Raw genomic sequence first — 24,023 nt, forward strand, 5'->3', positions numbered from 1 at the left:
TCACGTGTGCAATATAATAAATATTGTTCTAAAGTAGAAAAAAAAACACCATCAGAAGGAAAATTTAACAAAATTATTTCATAATTTATTTCATCTCAGATTAGCTGCGATCTCACTTTTTATTGAAAAATCTTAAAACAATCTATGCAAAATATCCTAACAAATGCTGTCTTCTGGATATTTTGGGGTTTAAAAACCGGCTTTTCTTGGTACTAATGGCCATTACGTTTGTCCTTTTCCGTTGTCGCAATGGGGTGAAAACAAAAACTGACCTACGTTTGTATCCGGCTATAAGAAGACTAATAATCCTAATTAGCTGCAGAAAGTCAAAAATCTGTAGAAGCATTATGAAGCATGCATACAGTTTGCAGTATATACCACAAGTCTGAATGAAAAAGCCTTGCATTAAATCTGGTTTCAAACCACTATGTTCTTTGTAAGTTATTGAACGGAAACGGAACTTAGTGAGGATGACGACGATGATGGCGACTAAAATGGCGAAAAGTAGAACATCAAAAAAGAGACACTGCTGCTGTTGTCGAAGATGGTGATATGAAACAACAACAACACAGTATCAACGGTAATAATAATAATAATAATAATATTATTATTATTATTATTATTATTATTATTATTATTATTATTTTGCGATTCGTCTCTATATGGTCTTAAGCAGCGCTCAATACAATATCTTGGCGACAGTTGTGTTATTGTGTGTAATTTGAATACTAATACATTCACGTGAAGAAATCGAACATCGGATTGTTTTGGGATAAGTGATAAGCTTCTTATTTCTAACACAAGTGCAGGCCTGTCAGAAATGTTTCCAATAAATACTTGAAACATCTTTAACACGTCACTATTTTAGTGTAACATACAATGGCAGTAATTGTATTAAACGGGGTTTGTAACGTTATGCCGTAGTGCTGACTTGCAGCTCGACTCGAATACCGTTTATGGCATTATATATCAGATCCAAAGCGAAATATTTGAAAAATATAGAAAAGATAATCAGAACAAGTAACCGCAAGCAGTTCACGGATACACGCACTTGCAGTGGGCTCTATGATTCTATGATTATTGTTAAATTAGTGCCTTCCCCAGCGGACAAGTTTAAGTGATTTATTATGAAACTTCAAATACAAATAATATATAGTTACAAAACTTTTAACCATCACACACACACACACACACATCATACATACACACATACATACATACATACATACATACATACATACATACATAGTTTAAGGCTTTGCGGGACCAGTGCAAAATGAGGGTAATGGGGCCCCCAAAATCTACTTTTTATATCACGGACAAATTAGAAGAAAAAGGGTTTGTTTTCAAAATAAAATATATATTTTTTAAATAATCTGCTTTAATCTGTTTTAAATAAACTGAAAAATGTCCGGGCCCCCCATAGCTTGCGGGCTCCGTGCGATCGCACCATTTGCGCATCGCATAACGATTTATGTATTTACCACGGTATTCACAAGGAATCGAAGTGTCTCAAAAATGAAGATTTTTAATAATCCCTATAGACCGTTTGTAGTAAGCAATTAACATAACAAAGACTGGAAATTCATACAGCTCCAACTAATACAGGCTTCTATAGAATGGATTTTCAATATATCCATTATAGTTATAACCTAGTCATTTAAATAAGTCTTCCAAAATTTAATGAAAAATTTACTCTACACAACAAAAGCAACTAACAACCAGTGAAAGTGGCAACTAATCATAAAGTCCATGTGATTGACATTGAACTCTAAATTTAGAGTTTGTTGGAAGTCGGGACATATTTGTGGCTAGATAGGGTAAACATCGTTGACTTTTTCAAATTAGACATGTGTCTAGGCATGTGTACTTCTTACTCCAAAACAGTGACAAAGGGTTTAGAGGTCGATCTATAATATAGGCTATTGATTATATCTTAGGTTTAAAACTCCGACATTTTGGTAACGAACATAGTGACACAGATACGTACATGTTGGCAAAATCGTTAATTTGCGTGCCTGAAGTATATGAACGTTAGCTGTAATGCACAAGAAGATACCGTAAAGCCTTAGAAACCACGTCCCAGCTTCGAGGGGTAGAAATTGTATCGTGACAAATTTTCCGTTGGATCGGCTAGATATTTTAATACGGAGGGTCGGTGATCACGCATGAAAGCTGAACAAAACCGTAATAATGTAAGCTGTTGTTTTAACAAAGTTTGTTGTTTATTTGAGTATGACTGATCAGAAATCTATCACTATGGCTTCCATGGATGTTGCCAGTGTCAGCCGCAGCAACATCAACAATTCCAGCATGCTGACTGACAGTTACTTCGGAGGACTAGGGTCTGTAACCTATATCGACATTCCACAGCCCCAAGTAAAACCAAACAACAACGTGGGATTGGTGAAAACAAAGAAGTTAAATTTACACGCGAATACACAGGATGACGCTCTTTTTAGCAACAAGAATTTGCAACCGATACAAAAAGGATGTGACCAACTTCTGCAAGATCAAAGACACCCAAACAAGGGCGATGGATCACTCATGGAAACGAAGCCGGTTGTCACTAATATTAATACTACAGCAGAATATAACATATGGTACAAGGGCCTGAGTATTCTACCATGGGAGGACTTTGTGGCCAATCCCCGGAAGTTGAATGATCTCTTTTATTCGGAAAGGAACGAAAACATCACGTATGATCCGGATGAAGTGAATGTGTTCTTCCATGGGAAGAATGTTATGGCGCCCGTACTTGGGGACGTGTCAGAGAATGGAAAATCATGGTAAGAACATGTACAGCAAAGTTTCGAGTATCCAAACCTAATTAATCCAGTTGTCGGTCTATCCAAACTGAATTCGATTCATCCTCCTTACGATGTATTTATCCGATTATTCTAGCTCCCAGTGATTGAAAATACTGTCGTGAATCCATTACTTTAGGGTCATTTGGACTCGACTATATTTGAATTGATTGGATGGGTTGTTGGGTGGGTGGGTGTAATGTGCTGTTAGTAGGTAAACAATGCATAATACATTCAAAATACGACTGAAAGTGTGAACCGTTGTTGAATCAACGAACTTTGCGCATGTGTGATTATTTATTCTAGACATTTTGATAGAAAGTCATTTTGTAAAATAATGTCCGATGCATCTAAGTCACACAGAGCTTTAAAAAATTATAATACAATGCCATGTCATCATATGAAAGGTTCATGATACAGCATTTCTTAGATGAGTAACCAATGGAAGATTTTTAGAATAGCAGATTTAACATTTTAAAGAGATTATTTTCCCATAAAACGGGGAGGCGGAGATGATTTTAGAAAAATATTGTTTTATCCAGGAATATTGTTGTGAGGACCCAAAATGAGTTGTCCCAAATAAGGAGCGCATTGACGAGCAGGGTCTCTGTGTTTGGTGTCACTCTGGTTTATAAGGAAAAGGGAAAATCCCAGCCCCTGAGAGGTAATGAATGATGTTGCACACACACACACACACACACACACACACACACACACACACACATTACTAGAAGTCGATACATTTTGAGTCCGACCTGAAAACAGCCATAATACATTAATTAAAGAATTGAACCATAATTCTGTAAAGAGACATCGATGTAGAATTCCTAAAAACACCTGGAGAAAAGGCAGTTATCAAAATATGTCAGTGACAAAGGAAAGACAGAAACGAAACATTTCACAAGATGATTGTGAAAGTGAGGACATCGTTCCGATTTATATTAACAGGCGTCATCGCAAATCTGAAAATAAACCACGTGATCGCAGAAGAAAATAAAACACGTCGATGCGAAGTGCAACGTTCCTGTTACGACTCTAGGTCTAAAACTATGTAAGAAGCGAAACCAGCAAATTTAGTAAAACCCAACAAACAGTTTATTTCTTTAACTTAGAAAGTAAAAAATTAAGTGGAACTTATAGTATTGTGAATTAAATCCCAACTAATCGTAAATATCCTATCACAAGTCTGAAAGTATATAATGTTCCAAATGAATGCAAGTAGTCTTGAATGTCCTGATGGAGCACAATGATATAATCCATAATGTCTTTGAATAAGTCCTCAGTGATAACAAAGTAGTGTTTTAGTTCCAAAGTCAATGAATACTAGGTAACTCCAATGAATAATTTAATTACCTCAGAAATTATATCTGAACACAACTATCAAGTCTGAGCATAGATTCCAAAAAGACTGATATTAAACAGGAATGAATATCGTTTACCAAATCCTATATATACTAATATCACTTGACATAAGACCCAAAAGAATTTTCTAGGGAAAAACCCAGCTGTTGAAATCAAATCCAAGTAAACAGCTTTGTTTATGTTTCATAATTATTACAAGAAAATCAGGTAGGCATTACCTGCGATCAAAAGCTATAGCACACAATATAAATAAAATATCCGTAACACTCCGTGCTGGACAGGACATAAGTGCTAACTAAAACGCGTCGTTAACAAAGAAAGCTGCTAGGTTGTAGTTCAAAGTCAATTCATAAAAACAGTCATGAACTAGAGCGTTTTTAAAGACACAATTTCCAACTCTCACTTATTCGTCCCACATATAGGTCCAGGTTTTTGAAGGTAAAGATGGATCCCGGAACCAGTGTTGACTGCATGTCTGCATTTGGCCTTTCCCTGCCCAGTAAGCTTATTTTTGTGTGTGAGGTGGAGATTTCAATAGTTTCCAAGATGCGACCCAGGGGCTTAGTCTCCAATGGATAATGATGATATTTGAGCTAATGTTTATTGGACTGCATATCAGAATTTATATTTTTATGCCCAAGCTAGTAACCGGACATTTGGTCATAGAGTGAGGATCTCAACAGTTTCAGAGAGATGACCATGGGTTAAGCCCCTGGGTGTAAGTATATCCCAAAGGCCGGTTTTGGTATATCTCAAAAAGTCTCGTCATGCTCAGCAAGTGTGTCAGAAACTCAATGCATTAAGTTTACTACCCACGGGGCTTGTATGCAACAAGGACGCAACTCAGAGGGTTTCATGGAATACTGTAATAATAAAACACAGGAACACGAAATTTTTATTTCGTTAAAGTTAAATCTTTGATTTTAAATGTATAGGGGCTTTGTAATTCCAGCGATTATCTAATACAGTAAAGTGTTGTTGTGATGGTGGTGTGGGGTGCTGTGGAATAAGTTAGAGATCAAGTGCAAGGGATCCAGCCGAAGCAATCACATTTGGTTGTAGAGTTCTTTCGTGGACCAAAACAAGGGAACTTGAACAGTATCTTTTAAGAAAGCACGGAGATTTTGTTTACCAGCATGAAGCTTGTTACCGAGGATCCCTCTTCTCCTCCTTTTTTGTTTATGTTCGTCTCTTTGCCAATATTGAAGGAACGACAACTCAAATCACGCCCCCAGTCGACGACTCAGAATAAGTTCCAGTCGACGACCTAGGCCACAACTCAGAATAAAAATTTGTCTGGAACCAGAAATACGACAAATCTCGCTGATGCTGCGAACTGTCACATAATGGGGCGCGAGACCTTGGACAGATACAGCGGGGTTTCTCTCAAACATAAGTATCTTTCCAAGAACCCGAGAAAAAGAGACTCGAGGTTGCATGGTCGAGAGATACGCTACAATACTGTGCCTACTATGGGTTGATAAATTGTCTATGATCACGCATGCCAATTCTCAGACATATGAGACTAACATTTCAAGAGGCAGATACTTTTCTTGTATAAAAATCTCACACGACCCTTAGCCCCAGTAAATTTTAAAATTGTCGCGGATATCTTAAGACGATCACCGATCAAATGACAACGTTTTTGTTCGAACAGTGAAGGACGAGCTGTGTGATATTATACAAATACCTAGATGACGCTGGCTGTACCTCAGCGACCACTAAACCTATCAAAACGCCATCCAACACCTTTTTAGAAACATTATTGCTTAGTGAGCATTTATGTCCTTGCGGCATGGAGCCTTAAGTTTCGCAAGCACTTAGGTTTTTCTGAAGTCTTTTACTTATCTTTTGAACTCGTCTTGACCCCTTTTGAACTCGTCTTGACCCCTTTTGAACTCGTCTTGACCCCTTTTAATACAACGTGGGTGGAACGTTGTCTTCACTTTCACAATCATGTCTTTATCAGATTTATCCTAATATATTTTGGAATTTTCGTTTATGTCTTTTAAATGCCATTGATGTATTATGAAATTCGAGAGAAAAATCGTTAATTTCTCCTGATTTTTAACATTTTTGTATAGGTGTATCTTTGTAGAATGATGTTTTAAATGTTTCATTTACATATTTTCTCTCATTGGCAACCCATAAATACTAAAAATAAGACAGCTCATACAAAATAGTTTATATAATTGACTGAGTTTCGGAAATTAATCGACTCGTTTTTTTCTGAAAGCGTTTGGAGGAAGCAGAATCGGATACTTAGTCATCTAACTGCTTTGAATGAATCTTTGCATGGAAACAGTTTTATATAAAAAAATTATCGCTCCATCTGACATATTCATTGTGTCCCTTGCAGATTGTAACAATTAAGCGGGATGGTGGTTTGGTTGAACTGTGGATATGTTGATTGATAAAAAATTGAAATCCAATAATATTGCAGTCGATTTCTGTTTGCTGAATGGAAAACGCCACCAACTGTGATACATTATTCTTTATTCATGCATTATCAGTGAATTTGCTTGGCCAGCGTTTATTTACATGACAAACCGTTACTAATCTGTAGGTAAATAGTTACAAAAAACAATTGAAAGCAATCTTGATAGGCAACTTGTTCCATGTTGCAAACGTTACTTAGTGTGGATACTGCTGATTATCGGTATAATTTTATCCTATTCAATGCCAGATTGATACAGGTAATGTATGTCACACGTTGTTGTTGTAGGGTTTAACGCCATTTTTCAGCACAAGATAGGCCATACATTGCGGCCAGTATAAATGGTGTAGGAAGACTCGGGAAAACCCCTGAAAGAACCACCTACCCACGAGAAGCTACTGGTAAGCTTTCTCACATACCCACATTGACCAAACCCGAGGCTCGAACCCATGCAGACAGAGGTGAGATAGTGTCATGTTTACCCCGACCCAGAGTAGCCCAGTTTGAAACATGTATAATCAAGGTAATTCTGACGGGTCATTGTTTGATGTCGAACATTGCCGAAGGCTAGCACTAATCCGTTACGTAAGATTGTTGTGGCTAGAATCGAAGGACCGGACATCGGAGTTGCGAGGCGCCCGATAGCCAGTTATCACCTAGGTGTCGAAATGTTCCCAGATCAAAAGAAATTGCATGAAGAAGTGGGAGTGTCCTAACTTCTTTCCCCTGCAAACAGACAGACAGGTTGAACTGGCCGCTAAGACGATTGGACAGGGGCACAGCGCCACCCAATCAGAATCGAGATAGGGGGAGACCTTGATTTGGGTAGAATGATATCCCTGCGTTTTCCGGCAAAAGTTAGTTCGCTGAGAGAAATTACCCAGAGAAGAGGTTAGCGTAACTCCGAATAGCCATTCGTTATTGGCGGGAAAATCTTAGAGCGGGAAGATCTAAGTACAGAAAGCTTCAAAAGGTCAGTAGATATTTGTTCGGTCTTTGTGGAATGCAACTGCATTTTAATTGTAGGTCGTATGTATACTTTATTATTACTAGAATCGTAGTACGAAGAATTACTTTGTTTTGTTAATATGTTTGCATATTTTGAAGGAATGAGTTGATATTTGTAAAGAATTATATAGCTTGCTAGCCGTCGTAAGAGTTAATATTGTAATTTATTATGTGGGTATTTTATAGTAGACTAACACATATGTTCAGATGATTATAGATTTTGCCATTGTTGAATATTTGTAATGTACAGACATGCGTCTGATTTTGTCAGATTGTAGTACGATGAGATTAAATATATATGTGTATATACTGACGTGACGCAATGTATTGATGTCTGTATAACAATTCGCTGATACTGTGTTATTACGCCATTGTTTACCCTGCAAGAAGTGTGTGGGAATTTCGATGTGTGTGCATGCGTGGCCGAAACAGTGACAGCTATCTGATGGTTAATTGTCGTTATAGTGTGAGGTGAGGTTCGATAAAACATTTGTTAACGCCTTGTGGTTTTTCACAGGAAGCTTTGAGGGACAGACCAGTTAAAGTTTGGTCCCGTTGTCTTGGATAGAGAGACGGAGGAAAGGAGGGAAGGAGAAGAAGGTGGAGTGAAGTCTGGGAGCGGAATTGGAGGAGATAATAGAGAGGGAAAGGAGAAGAAAGGAGAAGTTGAAGTCTGGAGCGAAGCTGGAGGAGATAGTAGAGAGGAAACAGAGACAAAGAAGGAGTTAGAGGAACGGAAAGAAGGAAGAATCAGCGGGAAGAAATAGATGAGTAGATGCAAGGACGGGGGAAAATCGAACTCACACTGTAAATCACGGGATGAATTAGGCTGTCACGTGGTCGAGGGAAAGACGAGTGATTGGAAGTTATCGTTTTTAAATTATCACATTTATTAAATTGTTATTGATTGAATTTCATCTTCGTGTTCTCTATAATTTAACCGTCGGCATTGCTGACTGGGGGCTCAGAGCTGTAAATCTACATCATCACTAATTTAACTTTCTAACCTAACGAGCCAGGGTGGAACTTTCAATTTAATTTAATTAAATTATATTGGGAGAGCCCCACCCCAATACGACAGAACGTCACAGATAGGAATGATCTGTAACGGTGAGCGCTTTAGACTACTTGGCCGCTCGGAGCCCCTATGTCACACATTGTAACATAATGCATACTAACATCTGATAGCATCGTCACAAAGGAACGCAAAGGTCCTATGTTTTGGGGATTAAAAAGGGATTTTATAACTCGTATTTATGTACAGTTCATGAAACTCATACAAATAAACAATATACAACTCTATTCAAACAACTTATGGTATAAAAATATTAAACTTGTTTAATAAATTTCATATCTGATAAACATATTTACAGTTTTTGAGAACTTTTATATTCCGTGTTTAAGCGCCTTGCCTGGTGATGTTGGATCCCAACCTGGACACCCTAGGGGACCGGCTATACACCACATTCACACGTGCCATGGACTCAATGCACAATCAGAGACACTTCAGTGTCGAGGTAAGCTGGAAAAGAAAAAAGTTAAATGGATATCACTAGATTGTTAAAACTGTTCAAATATTGAATTCCGCTTTAGACAAGGTATGTTTCTTACCTTATCAGATTATCCTTCCGCAGATCCGAGTCGATGCAGTTCGATCTAACGTATACACGATACGTTTTAAATTGTATGCCGTTATTTAAATAGTTTCAGAGACATTCAAATCTGGTTTCAAGTTATTTTGAGTCTGAGATATTTAAATTGTATGACTATGCTCTAAGTATAATAAAATATTGTTTATGTTTTAAATATACACATTCTAGAGAATGTAAAAACTCAGTTAATAAAGAAATTGGGGAGATATTTGGTGAATTGGAGGTCTGTTAATTTCAAACAAGCTTTGGGAATTTAGGATCCGGTAGATATCGTAAATCACATTAGCATTTTCTAGCTTGAAGGTAAAGCAACTGCATGCTATGCCTGAATCATTCCATCAACACCTTTCCCGCGAATCCATTCGGAAGTCAAACACAATATTTTTAGGTGCTAGATATGTGTCTTTTATGAGTAGAAACAAATCCTGAACAAGTTTGGATTTCGTGCCTTATAATGATGTGATTCGACATTGTTTTTCAGTATCATTTACAAAGATGTGTGAAATTCCATAGAAAGGTGTTGCTGAAGTCATTTGGTCGCCCTAGTCTTATATATTTCATAACGAGATATTCAAATATATCAATGGCAGAAAAATGACATCGCTACAGTGGCGATACCATTTCTATCGCCACATTGGCAATATCACTTTTGGAACTACTTTCTTTTTTCCATTTAGGAAGCATATCTGCCATTATGTATGTTATTCTGAACTGTATTTGCTTATTTAGGCCTATTTAATTTGTCTTCTTTTCTTTTACACGCCCTTTCTCTTTCTCTCTCTCTCTCTCTCTCAAGATGTGTGTAGGAAACAAAAAGCTCTTGATTAAATATATTAATAAAATTGTTTAAGTAGCGAGTTTAAAACCCCTCAAAATTCTTATCATACCCGAAAACGATGGAGAAATCGAGAATTAATGAGAGATGATTCCACCTGAAATTAAGCGTCAATACAAAATTTGGTATAATGTATATTACCGAAATAGACTACGCTTGCCACAACACAAAAATCTACATTTGAATGCAGAAAACAACAAAAATAGAAACTCAAATTCTGACAAGTAAACTCACAATGATTAAATTCGTTGTTTAATTATGTTGCGTTCGGAAGTCTGTCGGACCGTTCTGTCACGTTCCTATAATATTCTGCCTCCACTCCAGCAATGTTTACCCTATCAATTTACGCAACAAAAAAAAAATGGGTTAACGAAATTTAAAGTTTATTCGTATTGTACGAAAACAGACATTATTTTGACAAAATAGACAACCTGAAGCGCTATATGTGCAATGTAAAGTTTTAAAATAAAAGTCCCTGTCCAAAAATTATTGTAACATTTCTTAGCTTTTTATGGATGAGGTAATGAAGCCATTAATAACTGACACATGGTGGATTTATAAACAAATATATGCACATCGAAGGTGTTGCCTGAAAAATATTTAAGAAAAAGAAAATCAACATTTTTAGAGTTGATATCAGAAAATATTTCATGAAGTGGGTACAGATTGTATTGTCAATGTTTCCACTTCATTCGTGAAATATATCCTTACATTCACTAAAAAACGTAGAGATCCTCTATTTATTAGAGTCTGAAAATAATTGCTGCTACTGCCTACATATGTTCTTAGGATTTGTCATGAGTCAACGTTAAAGCAAACATTTGGTACAATTGACGTACAGTTGATAGGTGTCATCAGACGAGACACAAGCCTGGAAAACTAGACCGAACTTGGTGTGGATCTGTTGTTCCAGTTGCATTTTTTGGAATTAGGTAAGACAGTACGCAGTACGGTTGAACGAAAGCGGGCAAGGTTGTCATTGAACAAAAGCGGACAAGGTTGTCATGCACACGCTCCTTTACGGTTGAACAAAAGCGGGCAAGGTTGTCATGCACATACTCCTAAAGCGGTTAAGGTTGTCATGCACAGGTAAGACAGTACGCAGTACGGTTGAACGAAAGCGGGCGAGGTTGTTATGGACACGTTCCTTTACGGTTGAACAAAAGTGGGCAAGGTTGTCATGTACACGCTTCTTTAAGGTCGGACAAAAGTGGGCAAGGTTGTCATGTACACGCTTCTTTAAGGCCGGACAAAAGTGGGCAAGGTTGTCATATACACGCTCCTTTAAAAGCGGGCAAGGTTGTCATGCACACGTTCCTAAAGCGGGCAAGGTTGTCATGCACTCGCTCCTTTACGGTTGAACAAAAGCGGGCAAGGTTGTCATGCACACGCCCCTTTACGGTTGAACAATAGTGAGCAAGGTTGTTATGGACACGCTCTTTTAAGCCTCACCAGCTGAGCGAAGGTGCGTCTTGTTATAAGGTACCACATATTTCCTGTATTGTGAAGATTCCTGTATCCTGAAGATTTATGTATTCTGAAAATTCACGTAACCTGAAGATTCATGTATTCAGAAGACTACTCGATTCTGAAATATCCTTTATTCTAAAGACTTATGTATTCTGAAGATTTAATAATATTGAACATTTCTGTATTCAGAAGATTATTGTACGATGAAAATTCCTTTAAACTTCTGTTATAGGTCAGAATTTATTCTAATTTCCTTTTTCTGTCATCGGACTGCAGTTCAGGCTTTCTGTCTCTGAAAAGGGACCTCCTGTATGCAGATTTTTAAAAAAATCCCTGTTAATCTGGATATTTCAAATTTCGTTTAGTATAGATAGTGTGCATACGATTTTAATGACTGAGATATTTCTTCTGTTTTGATATCACTGCAAATTTTTATTATGTTTGAATAGTATACTGATAGTAGCAACAGACGTCCGTTAACACGGTGTTGAGTATGAATTTATGTTTTTATGTAGATTAATTTAAACGGATGTGTCCAGAGGTGGTGCAAGCGTGTCCTGCTGACAGAGTGTTGTGCCGTTGGTGCCAAATTAGTCATCACAAGCGGCGAAGAATACGAATCACTGGTAACAGCGGAAAATATCGTGTGCTGTATATTTTGCTTCCCTGTATGGTTGATGCAAACAGCAATATACAAGGTAAATCATTTTCAAAATACCATCCCCTAACCGCGAATAAACTTAATATTCACTGAAAATACAATCTCATTGTTCTTTGTGGCATACAATATTCTTAATTCAAGAAGGATGTAAATTCTTTAGGTGTTAGAATACGAGGCACATTTCACAATAAAAATAAAAAATAAAAATTTGTTATGAGTCATGTTCGATTTTCTCATTTCCGACTACTTTTAAGAGAGAAATATTCCCTTGACCTTTAACATAGGCCTTCGATTGCATCATACCAATGGCGGGTATCCGTGCTGTATTGACATAACTTTAGTCTTTAAATTGAGTTACTGAACACTCTGTTTAGTAATTGGAGCCGAATACAATGTCTCTTTAGTTCTGAAAAGATTCTGGGCCCTTAGAAAACCTTGCTTGGCAAACTTAACGACACGAATACTATCAATACTGCCTTACTCAAAATTATCATCAGTTGCCAGCCTAGCTTTCAGCCACTTTCCCTTTGAAGACATATCGATTGCGCGCTTCTTTGAGATTACGTTATAAGACGTCTTCTGATCTCTTCGACTCCAATAAAATGGAAACCAGTTTACTTGTTTCAGCTGCATCGTGTGTCGACATATGATGATTTTGAAGTTCGATTTGATTCAGATGACCTGTTTCTGCACGGTGCCTTCCAGGATGCGGTCTGTCAGAGACAGGAAATATTTCAGAGTAAGTTCACTTATGAAAGATAAATGAAGCAGTAATATAATTAAGTATTATGGTAAAGTCTTGATCACGGAAACTCCGATTATCGCAATAATCGATTCATCAGGAGAAAGGTCAGACTCAGGAAATTTGATACCGTTAACTAAAAACTACAAGATCTTTGCGACTACGCTGATTTTTGAAAAACGAGTGCTGTAGTTGTGTATTTCGAAACTCTATTTTATAATGAGGTGTGAGAAAGAACACGTTGCCAGAGAATGTTCTCGATTCCATTACGTATCTTTTCAGAGGTAAGTCCTCTAGACTATTAAACTATGGGCGCTCAGAGTGACTTCTTTGCCGAGACTGTGTGGGTATTATACTTTGTGATAAATCCTTCGATTACACCATGTGTTGAATGTTTCCAATGGGACCCGGCATTCCATAACCTAGCTATCATATTACTTTCCCAAAACAAATACAGCATTGTTTCAGGGCACTGTTACAAAACGTGCATTTATAGATATCAGACAATTTTGTTTTGTGCAAAAATGAATTAAATAGTAAAATGTTAAGTAAAACACGATAATGAAACCATTGTAATTTCGATTATTTTGTAAAAAAACACTTGAATACATTATTTTTGGCAACAATCCATATTCAAACTGAAAATTCATCTTCATTGTTGTTTCACCAGCTGGCTTAAAATCGGATCTGAAAATTACGTTGTTAAGTCTTTACACGATTTATTGCTACGAAACATAATTTATAATTGGAAATTGATGAAGGGTGTGGCATTAATAATTATATCTAACTGTAACTTCAATGACACATTGATGTATACTTTGAAAGGAAATACATTATGTGATGGACCATATTTAGGTTTAAATCAATAATAGCCTGTAAGCACACCACTAACGTCGGTAGCATTTTTTTTAATAGAAAAGCTAGTACCTTGTTAACCCTTATTCATCCATTTTGTTTTCATACAATCTTCTCCTGACTGTGGTATACTTTTTCTATAATAATATTTTTAAGCCAATATAACACAACACCAACATTTTTGGAGTTTTTAAAAAAAATAAGTTTATCAGAATGTCATCTCCTAATAGGAATAGTAATTGAACCTCACATATTTCACAATGAAACAAACTGAAACATATTATTCTAGATTTCGAACTCTATGAAACCGTGTTATTTTTCAAAGATGATAAACATTTTTCAATATCTGTTGTGACTAATTCACATTTAGAAAAGTTTTGAACCGAAAATTTTCGTTTGTCCACTTTTTTGGCTGTCATATAAGCATGAAAGTAGTATTGATTTAATTCTCCCCAAACTTTTGTGTGTGTGCGTGTGTCTGTGTGTGTGTGTGTGTGTGGGGGGGGTGATAGCGAGACGAACAAATAATTAATTTTTGCTATTATGGATAGATTAACCTAATGTTTAAAAGAATTTATCAGTTCAGTTTTATTTTCGAAATGTTTACAATTTTATTCAGATACACCGAAAACTGTATGCAAGGTAACATAAATTCAGTCTTACTTCCTTTCAAACTGCGCCTGTTTTGGCAATGTTAAGTCCTGAATTTCTTGCAAAGAATATACTTTAGATGTGGATTTAAAAAAAAAACAGCATGAATAATTAGAGTAGCATCATCTGTAAAATACGACAGCAAATATGGTCTTTCCTTAAACTTCATGCCTTCTGTATTCTTTAACAATATGGACAACATTTTGTATATAATAAGATCAATCGGATTCCCTGTTACACTGGACAACAAATTTTTACAAAAGTCATGTTACTGAAATAAAATTAGTCAATTCTTATCAATTTTTATGTGCTGAACACGAATATGACAGTCAAATTGCAAAATTGGCTCTAGTTTTTTTGTAATCTGCAAGAAATTAATGTTTACATAACGAAATGCATTCCAATAGTAAAAGGTCAACTGTAATAGCCTACCTATAAAAAATCAAGTCATTGACTACATCTTAGATTTCTTCGCCTGTCTCTTGTACAGCTGTTCGGGAGCATCTCTGAGGAGTGTCCAGCAGTAGTCAGCCAGCATTGTAGTGGACCATTTTCCCTGGTATCTTTGTTCCATTGTTGCGATATCTTGATGAAAACGTTCGCTGTGTTCATCACTAACAATACCACAGTTGCTAGGAAAGAAATCCAAATGGGAATGAAGGAAGTGAATCTTTAGAGACATATTGCAGCCAAGTTTCTTATACTTCATCAACATGTCTTCTACTAGTTCCTTATAGTTTTCTGCCCTAACGTTTCCGAGGAAGTTTGTAGAAACTAGGCGAAAAGCATTCCATGCTTGTTTCGCGTCACCTTCCAGCAAGTTGTTGAACCGGTCATCTTTGAAAAGCTCTCGAATCTGAGGACCCACAAAAACTCCCTCTTTAATCTTTGCTTCGCTGAGTCGAGGGAATTTTTCATGCAGGTATCGGAATGCTGGCAAAGTCCGGTCAATGGCTTTCACGAAGTTCTTCATCAAACCTAGTTTGATGTGAAGGGGTGGTAGCAAGATTTTCTGAGCCTCAACCAGAGCTGGGTGTTGGATATTCTTCTCTCCAATGGCTACATTCTGCCTGTGAGTCCATTCCTTCCTCATGTAGTGCATTTCCCTTGCTCGGCTATCCCACTCGCATAAGAAACACATGTATTTTGTATATCCTTGCTGCAGTCCCATTAAAAGGGCAACTACCTTCAAATCACCACAGAGGTGCCAGCTGTACTTGTTATACTCAATGGAATTCAGTAGCTGCCTTAAGTTATCGTATGTCTCTTTCATGTGGACAGCATACGCTACTGGAATAGATGGAAGAATGTTTCCATTGTGCAAAAGCACAGCCTTGAGACTCAGTTTCGAAGAGTCCACAAATAGTCTCCATTCTTGTGGGTCATGAGTGATTTTTAAAGCATTCATGAGGCCCTCAATATTGGAACAGAATATCAGATTACTTTCCTTTCTGAAGAAAGGCTCCAATTGCTGGTGGCGCTTTCGATATGCAGTAATTGTGACATCTTCTTCTAGAAGATTCCATTGTTGGAGTCTTGATCCTAGCAATTCTGCCTTGTTCTTTGATAAGTCCAAATCACAAATCAGGTCATTTAGTTCTTCCTGTGTTATTCTGTGTGGGGTTGATGATGCACCACAGTGAAAATCTGGATCACTGCATGCTGATGGACCAGGAGAAGAACAGGTCGACTCACCTTTGTCTTCGTCAGATGAATCAAGAGAATATTCTGCTGGAGGTTCTGGAATAGGAAGACCCTCACCATGTGGAACTGGTCTCAATGCAGACGGAATGTTTGGGTAGACTATTCTCGACTTCTTTCGCTTCGTTATTCCGCCGGAAAGAGGAGGAACCAAGCAGAAGTAACAGTCATTTAGGTGGTTGCTTGGCTCTCTCCACACCATTGGGACTGCAAACGGCATTGATGACCTTTTGCAATTCAACCACTGTGAAAGCTGTGTTGTACATGTAGCACAGCATATATGCGGAGCCCAAGGCTTGTCTTGGTCACCAACCTTGCATCCGAAGTAAAGATGATATGCCTTCTTCACTTGAGAATTGATACTTTTCTTCTGGTTGGCAAATGTCACTTCCCCAAAAATATAGCAAAAATTGTCCGCGGTATTAACACACTTTCGAGGCATTACTGTTCTTTATTGTACGTAAATGGATAAAATAATAAGTTTTATGTAACAGTAGCTTGAACTGTCTCGCACAACGTCTAAAATATTTTAAATGCTGAACCTATCTGATTGGGCTTTATATAGTACACTGCTTACGTCAGCTTCAGCAGCCGCCTGGCATTAGTATAATAGGCCTACACATGTATAGTACACTGCTGACGTCAACTTACTTCAGCAGCCGCATGGCATTAGTATTGCATTGCATCAGAAAATGATGCAATCAACTGTGGATGATGTGAGCATGATGGTATTATGCAATGTTACATCATTATTCCGGATGTTGCTGCAGTCCTACTGGAGAAATTTACACAGTGAAACATAGAAAATGAGGTATATGAATATCTTCAAAACGAGAGCCATACAAATTTTTCACGGTTATATTCGTGTTCGGCACACCAAAATACTACAGATTAGGGCCTTTTTAAGTCAGTAATGATTTCACTGTTGACCAGTGTTATAACACATTCAGATCCTATAGGCTCTACTGTTGAATAGACACGTTTTTTTTCCATATACTAATTTTTATCGTACACTGTACTTTGTCCACTAACCGAACATCCGAAACGCTTTAATACCCTCTGGACAATTTTGGACTACTGAAGCTGTATTGATCTTAACTCATCTACAAATTAGTATCTTTCTGAGGAACTGTTGTACAATTCAGCGTTATCATCACTGAGTCCCCTTGATCATGAGTTTACACTATCTTATTGCTCACTTTAAGGAGGTCAACTCGCTTACTGAGGCAGATATTTTCATCAAACGTTTTGATGCAGGAATAATTTGTTACAGAGAATATGAGCAGTAGTCAGTAAGATATATCACATATCTATGGTGGTTTAGATGTGCGCATGCTCCACTCATAAACATTGGCTTGTGGGTTTGATTCCTGCCTAGACAAACTCGGTCGGGTACAGTATTGCGCCTTTCTGGGCAAGACGCTTTACAATCTTTGCCTTTGCACTAAATAGACTTTTTAATGTGTTGATGTACCATTAAACTCGATCATTGAATTCAGTCAAAAAAGATATACTGCCATGTTGTTAGCATTCATTCTCAAATGTATGGCCATAATTTGCGTTTCTGTGTAAAGTATGCACTGAATTTTTGTAACAAGTCAGGATAGTACGAAAACGACGTTCTTCTTTTCTAAGAATAAGGAATATCCAGGCAAGTGTTCTGATTGTAAAATATATTTTAATCACTGAATTTAATTCACTGAAACATTTACTATAGCGAGATATTCACAAAAATATGCGGCATACACTTTCTTACTTGCGTTGTTTCAGTTCCAAAGGAAGGAGACGTATTTAGGACCAGGGCCATGACATCGAATTCACATGGAAACCCTCCAAATAGAGTTCCTGAGATGCCAGCAGGCCAGGACAATCACAAATTCGTGTGCGTTAAGAAATACCAAAAAAATGGGGAGGACGGCGATGGTCAGATAATAGAGTACGAAACTACCACATTTCAGGAAATAATTTTACGGAGAAAAACGAAAGTGCTCAGTAAAGTTAAAAGGGAAAAATCAAACACAAAAGAAGAGAAGAATCCGGAAATACTTGATTCCGAAACAACGGTAGTTAAAACCCCATATGTTGAAAAACAAACGGATACAAATGATTCTGAAGGTGACGAAAGTGAAAGCGATGACAACGTTCAGATTCCAGTGATAGCGTCGTCCATTACGGAAAAGCAAACCCAGGACAAAACTGAATTCATACTAGAGGGGAGCGGATCATTCTTTATGAAGTCTCAGGAAAACCTCAGTCCAAGGCTGATGCAGATGCATGAAAGCAAAGCGGATGCGAGTGACACGGTTCTACATACGTTTAGAGAGGCGTCTTCTTCGGATGATTCAGACGAAGGTTTCTCGCCAGAACCTGACATTGACGAGGCAGGCAAAATGAGGGAAACAGAGGACGTGAGGAAGGAGATTCTTAGAATTTCCCAGACTTTGCCAGCCTTGAAGGAGGACAGGTATAAAAGCAAAAATATAGAAAAAGTTACCGCAGATGAAAGGAAGAAAGAGGAGGAGAAGGCAACAAGGAAGAAGGGAAAAAACAAGAAAATTAGCGTAAAGAAGTGCATCAAAGATCTCATGAAAACAACAGAGTACAGAGAAGATATACCAGAATTACCTTCCAAGAATGATGCAAGGTTTGCTGCATCAGTCAAACCGAGATATATAAGAAATTTGGTTACAACTGAGAAAGATTCAAATACTTCTGGTAATGACAAAACAAATACCATTGAAGACACAGTTCATGCAATTCAAAATAACGCAAAAACCAGTAGCGATTCTGATAAAGTTGAACCAACAAGTCAAGACAGAGTCACTACGGATGTTGAAAATTTTGACGGAAACCTAATCACTGATGATAAATTTGATGTGATTAATCCATCCCAGGAAAGAATAAATATTGACACTGATGTACTCGAATTAGACTCCGAGATGAACGAAAGTAAAAGAGTTTTTGAAGAGAAGGAAAATATTGACAAAGTGGATATTTTCATCAGTCATTTACAAGATCCACATAACAGGAAGGATGCATACAAAGAGAACGGATCTCAGGAATATACAGATATAGGTGACAAAGTCTTTCAAAAAAATCTTGAGTTTAAACTTCGGCATGACTTATCTCGTGGTTTGATTGACAAAACAATAGACGACGGGCTGCGTGATGGTGATTTGCCTGCAGCTAGTAGCAATATTCCGGTTGGGCAGACAAAAAGGACGCAACAAATGGACACAGCCGATCCCAACCTGAGCAAGTTGGAAGCGGATTTGGAGATCTGGGACAGTGATGGAGATATGAAAGAGTACATACCGACCATAACTACTCAGCCGTCGGGGAAACTTATCGAGACAGGGAGGGGGCCAGTTGCAGTTGGGTCCTTTACACGGGTGCGAAAGGGTAGATCAAAGTATGATTCAACCAGGAAATACTTAGGGGAGAGGGTTCCAAAGAAAAGGAATAAGTAGACAGCAGAAAGTATGATCATACCAAACCGAGCATTTATTATGTGACACAGATTTGGGAACATATATACTCTCTGTATTAGTATCAAAAGGACCGAGTCGCCGATGAATCCGAGAAAAATGAAATTATTGACGATAAATCTGATAAAACTGAAGTCAATCACGATAAATATGATATAACTTAAGTCATCTCCGATGAATATAAGAAACCAAAGTCCGTTTTGCTGCAAGCAGATAATGTCTAATGTAATTGCAGTATCAAAATACATGAAAATATTGACATTAATTGATTTGGCTTTCAGACTATGCAGTCTGTTTAACAAATGTCACGGATGGAAGTTACTGCGAAGGACATTCGTTAACATAATGAGAGATTTTTGGACATCTTGAAAGATTTGGATTTCAATATGTTTTTATCCTTTGCATTAGCAGAAATGAGAGTTAATGTTTATATTTCACGTACTGAGATACGTTTGTAGTTTTTAGGAGATATATTTTATCATTTGCAGCATTGTGTTAATCATGTGAAAACGTGAGTCATGGGTTGTTACCAATATTGTGACTTTAGAAAAACAAAATAAAATATGTCCCCTTCCCCAAGAAAAAGCCATATAAGCCATAAGATAATTCAATATGGGAAAGCTAAAATTCGTTGTACTGTTAATGGTTTGATAACATAAAAGGCTAACAAATGATAACGATTTTAAATTTTCATTCAACGTGGAATCAATGTTCCCCAAGGTAAATCAACATTTGTATACCATAATTACATAATTTAGTTGCGCTGTTATGATAATTACATTAAGCGCACTGTGTCATGTGTGTGTGTATTTAGGCAAAGAATACACCTAATGAAATTATTTATGACACCAGTGTTAAATACAGTTTTATGCTACATAGATGCATGTTTAAGCTTAGAGATTTTTGCTGTATGAATCAAAACTTGTGACCATGACAGTGAGATTGCCCACAAGTCTTTCATTGCCAAATAAAAATGCCTTTTTTTAAAGATGCCCACTTCCATCAATTTCTTAACCATTGTCCTTGAATCTGTAATAAAGGCATCAATTACTTAGAATTTTGCGTATGCTGAAAACTCGAAAACCAATGAAGACACCATTTTCAATTTTTCCATGAGAGATATATTTGCAAATTTAAGCATCGACGAAAATATATATTTTCCTTTATTTTTCGGGGTTTTAAAGTATAACCACCAAATTTGTTTCTCACGAAAACAATCTGATTAAAAGGATATTTGGTGGGAAGAAAACTATGATTACAATGAGATCTGACAGGCACCGGTACAAGGTCATGTTCAGGTGACCTGTGGAATTCCCCTCCCAATTACTTTTAGTAGCCTATCAAATATAGAACCGCATTTCGTGCTAGGGATATTTATCTATAGTTATTAGATTTTCAAGTGTAGTTTTCACTTTCAGTGGTATGAAAGCTGTAATTGGATTGGTGAATCAAAAGGTCAAGATAACACGAACTCGAATCGGTGCCAGTCAGATCTACTTATTAATAAGCAGTTCACGATGTTGAATATATTAGCATGAATATAAGCGAATTTACAATATTCGACGTATGTCGAAGCTTTTTGGCTTTTTACCATATCAACTTAATTGAACAAACTCGGTCTGCTTGAGTGTTGGTAAACGTCCATATAAACCATTCACTATTACCAGGTCTAAATTGACAAGCCAGTATCATTCGCCGTTAACTAGTAAATATGTATCTCCCGATTGGTCAGGCGGTGATATCATTCGCACAACTCTGACTTTTTATCCATAACAGCTTATTTGGATGCATCTCCCCTGAACTGTAGTGATTCATTGGTAGCTTCATGTCAACAGTGCATTATGGGGTGGGCGTGGGGGTTATCTGCGATCTCACGTGCACAGGAACTGGAACGAGGTTGTCTGCGAATGCAGACGATTATAACACTCAAAACGCGGTTTACCAAAAAATGTCGTTGATTGAATTCAACACAGAGGTCTCTATTCTTAGAGAACTCTTCAAAAGAAATAGGGAGCTTTATAAATCAATTAGAGACCCCAATAAATCAATTGAGAGACCAGATTAATTAAATGGCTGTCCTTAGTTAATAATTGTTAATGTCTATATTTAAATTGCAGACCGCTCTAATTCATTTAGAGACGGTAGCTCAGCAGCCGCGAGAAATGCTGATAAGTGTATAAAACATACACCGATGTGTACAGGTGTACAGATGAGAGTGGCAGCAGATTTTTGCAGGTTTTATCGAATAGGCGATATCAGCCCCTAAACCGCCAGTCAATATAATTATTGGTGTGGGTTTGATTTATCGGCCTTGGAGACTCCCTACTAGAAAAGGTATGTGTCACACTCTATTGTCGCGAGTTTATCACCTGAGCTCCAGGGTTATTGAGAGCACAGCCAAACGTGTAACTACGATTTTATCTGAATTAGAACTGTCATGATTATTTTTTACATAATTTCATCCTGCAATGGAACTGTCATGATTATTTTCCGACTATGATTTCATCCTGCAAGGGAACTGTCATGATTCATTTAATATGGTTTCACCAATAGACCATTTAATCATTACAACTGCTGTTATTCACTTCGATCAAATCTGAAACTATAAACTTCCTGCTAGTTTTATATATACTATAAACCACATGACCAGTTCTGTTATTTGCCAGCTTTTTTGTCAGTTCTAATAATTAGTAATCAAAACATTAAAAGCAATATTTGTAACATTATTATGTTGACAGCCATACGAAATTGATTATCGTCCGAGTGAATCTGAATCTTACAAACTTAAACAATGCATATCTATTAATCCATCAATCAAAACATCAATTATCAACACACATTTATAAAAAATCATGTGTGAAAATAAATGAATTTTAAAGTGAGTTAATACATAAATAAATACATAAATAAATTAAAACACAAAATTTAAGAAGATTTAAATTTATCACAGTAACTAAAGTAGTAGTTATACGAGCCTGTTGGGGGTATAACCATTAGGTTTACATTGGGAGCCTCTATGGTGCATAACAGGAAATTCTATGTGACAGAGGTTCATAGTTTTAACAATGAGAGTAAATGGTAACATTGTTATAAGTGGCTGACCTCAAATGAGGTTATATGGTAACGAGTCACGCTGGGTACATACGGGAAATTCTATTTCAAATTGTCCGAAGTTTAATATGCGGGAGGCAATATGGGACGCAAGGGTTATTAATCTTCCGCCGTTGGATAACATGCGGAAGACATCAGGGTACACTTGAAAATCATTCCCAATGTGTTATATGTATTTAATCTATATTGTGTACTTGACCTTTGCCTGTGATTGAGAATAGAAATTTGTCCTACGTGACTTTTGTCATTTTAAGCAGATGTTTTCTTCGATTTGATTTTAAGGTCTAACCTTTTTACGAATGTTCTGGAAACGAACTTGTTTACATACATACATACTCAATTATACATTTTTAAGTTTAGTCTGTGGAATAATTTACTGTTGTGTTCAGTTATAATTTGAGAGGAATCATTTATTTAAATTATTCATTGGAATTACAAAGTGCTCATAGCCTGTTTAGAATAAAACACTATAGTGGGATTATTGTGAGTTCATTCAGCGACATTCTGGATTATATCATTGTGATATATCAAGACCATTGGTACATCAGCATATTCAATGTTGGAATTCCTTGGAAACGTTCTAAATTTTTGGACTTGTGATTTAACATTTCAGATTATTTGGGATTTAAGTCATGATACTGTAATTTCCTCTAAACTGGTCACTTTGTAACTTAGAGAAATAAATTATTTGTTAATTTTACTAAACGTGTTGGCTTCGCTTATTTCTATTATTTAGTTAAAGACCATACAGTCATAACATCAATGTTAAATTCCCGTTGTGCCCCATGGCTCTTTTGTAGTTCTTGCCGTCAAACGCAAATTTTAATTACACCATAAGTTAACATGGGGGTGCCAATTGGGGGACAGCGGGATTGGTTATGCCAAACAAAATATTAAAGTGCAATCCATCATATAACATATATTATCCTGCAATTGCCTTTAGATTACAATGCGTACCACATATGTTATCCAGCACCCACTTTTCATTACATTTCAAATACACACCATACACACTAACACAAAGTGTAGGAGTGTTTAGATACACACAAACATACCATCACATACAAGGGTATTAAGTGTTTATGGCCACATTCCTATACCCTCACACACACACTATTACATACATGGGTATTAAGTGTTTATAGACACATCCCTATACCCTCAAACACATGCTCTCACAAGAGAATGGATAAAGGTTTTAAATTTTAGCTTCTGTTGAAGACAAAGACATATATATATATCC

General features: G+C 36.9%; 1 protein-coding gene across 1 annotated transcript; it reads left to right on the forward strand.

Annotated features, from left to right (window-relative positions):
- The first annotated feature begins 1,882 nt into the window (after nucleotides 1-1,882).
- LOC149797437 (uncharacterized) lies at nucleotides 1,883-23,485 on the forward strand. The gene is made up of 6 exons (XM_089962235.1): nucleotides 1,883-2,789; nucleotides 3,350-3,471; nucleotides 9,019-9,131; nucleotides 12,087-12,269; nucleotides 12,860-12,971; nucleotides 17,952-23,485. Exons 1-6 carry the CDS (start codon nucleotides 2,236-2,238, stop codon nucleotides 19,649-19,651), a joined length of 2,784 nt encoding a protein of 927 aa, XP_089818361.1. The 5' UTR covers nucleotides 1,883-2,235; the 3' UTR covers nucleotides 19,652-23,485.
- Nucleotides 23,486-24,023: the final 538 nt, after the last annotated feature.

This window comes from Sinohyriopsis cumingii, chromosome 6 (genome assembly GCF_028554795.1).
Source record: "Sinohyriopsis cumingii isolate HCF-2022 chromosome 6, ASM2855479v2, whole genome shotgun sequence".
Taxonomy (NCBI): Eukaryota; Metazoa; Mollusca; class Bivalvia; order Unionida; family Unionidae; genus Sinohyriopsis; species Sinohyriopsis cumingii.

Bases quoted from the DNA above. Each gene is read 5' to 3' on its own strand.
- LOC149797437 (XM_089962235.1), top strand. From the start codon at position 2,236: ATGACTGATCAGAAATCTATCACTATGGCTTCCATGGATGTTGCCAGT. The intron at 3,472-9,018 runs GTAATGAATGAT...TCCGTGTTTAAG, and splicing joins AAAATCCCAGCCCCTGAGAG to CGCCTTGCCTGGTGATGTTG. The intron at 12,270-12,859 runs GTAAATCATTTT...TACTTGTTTCAG, and splicing joins TGCAAACAGCAATATACAAG to CTGCATCGTGTGTCGACATA.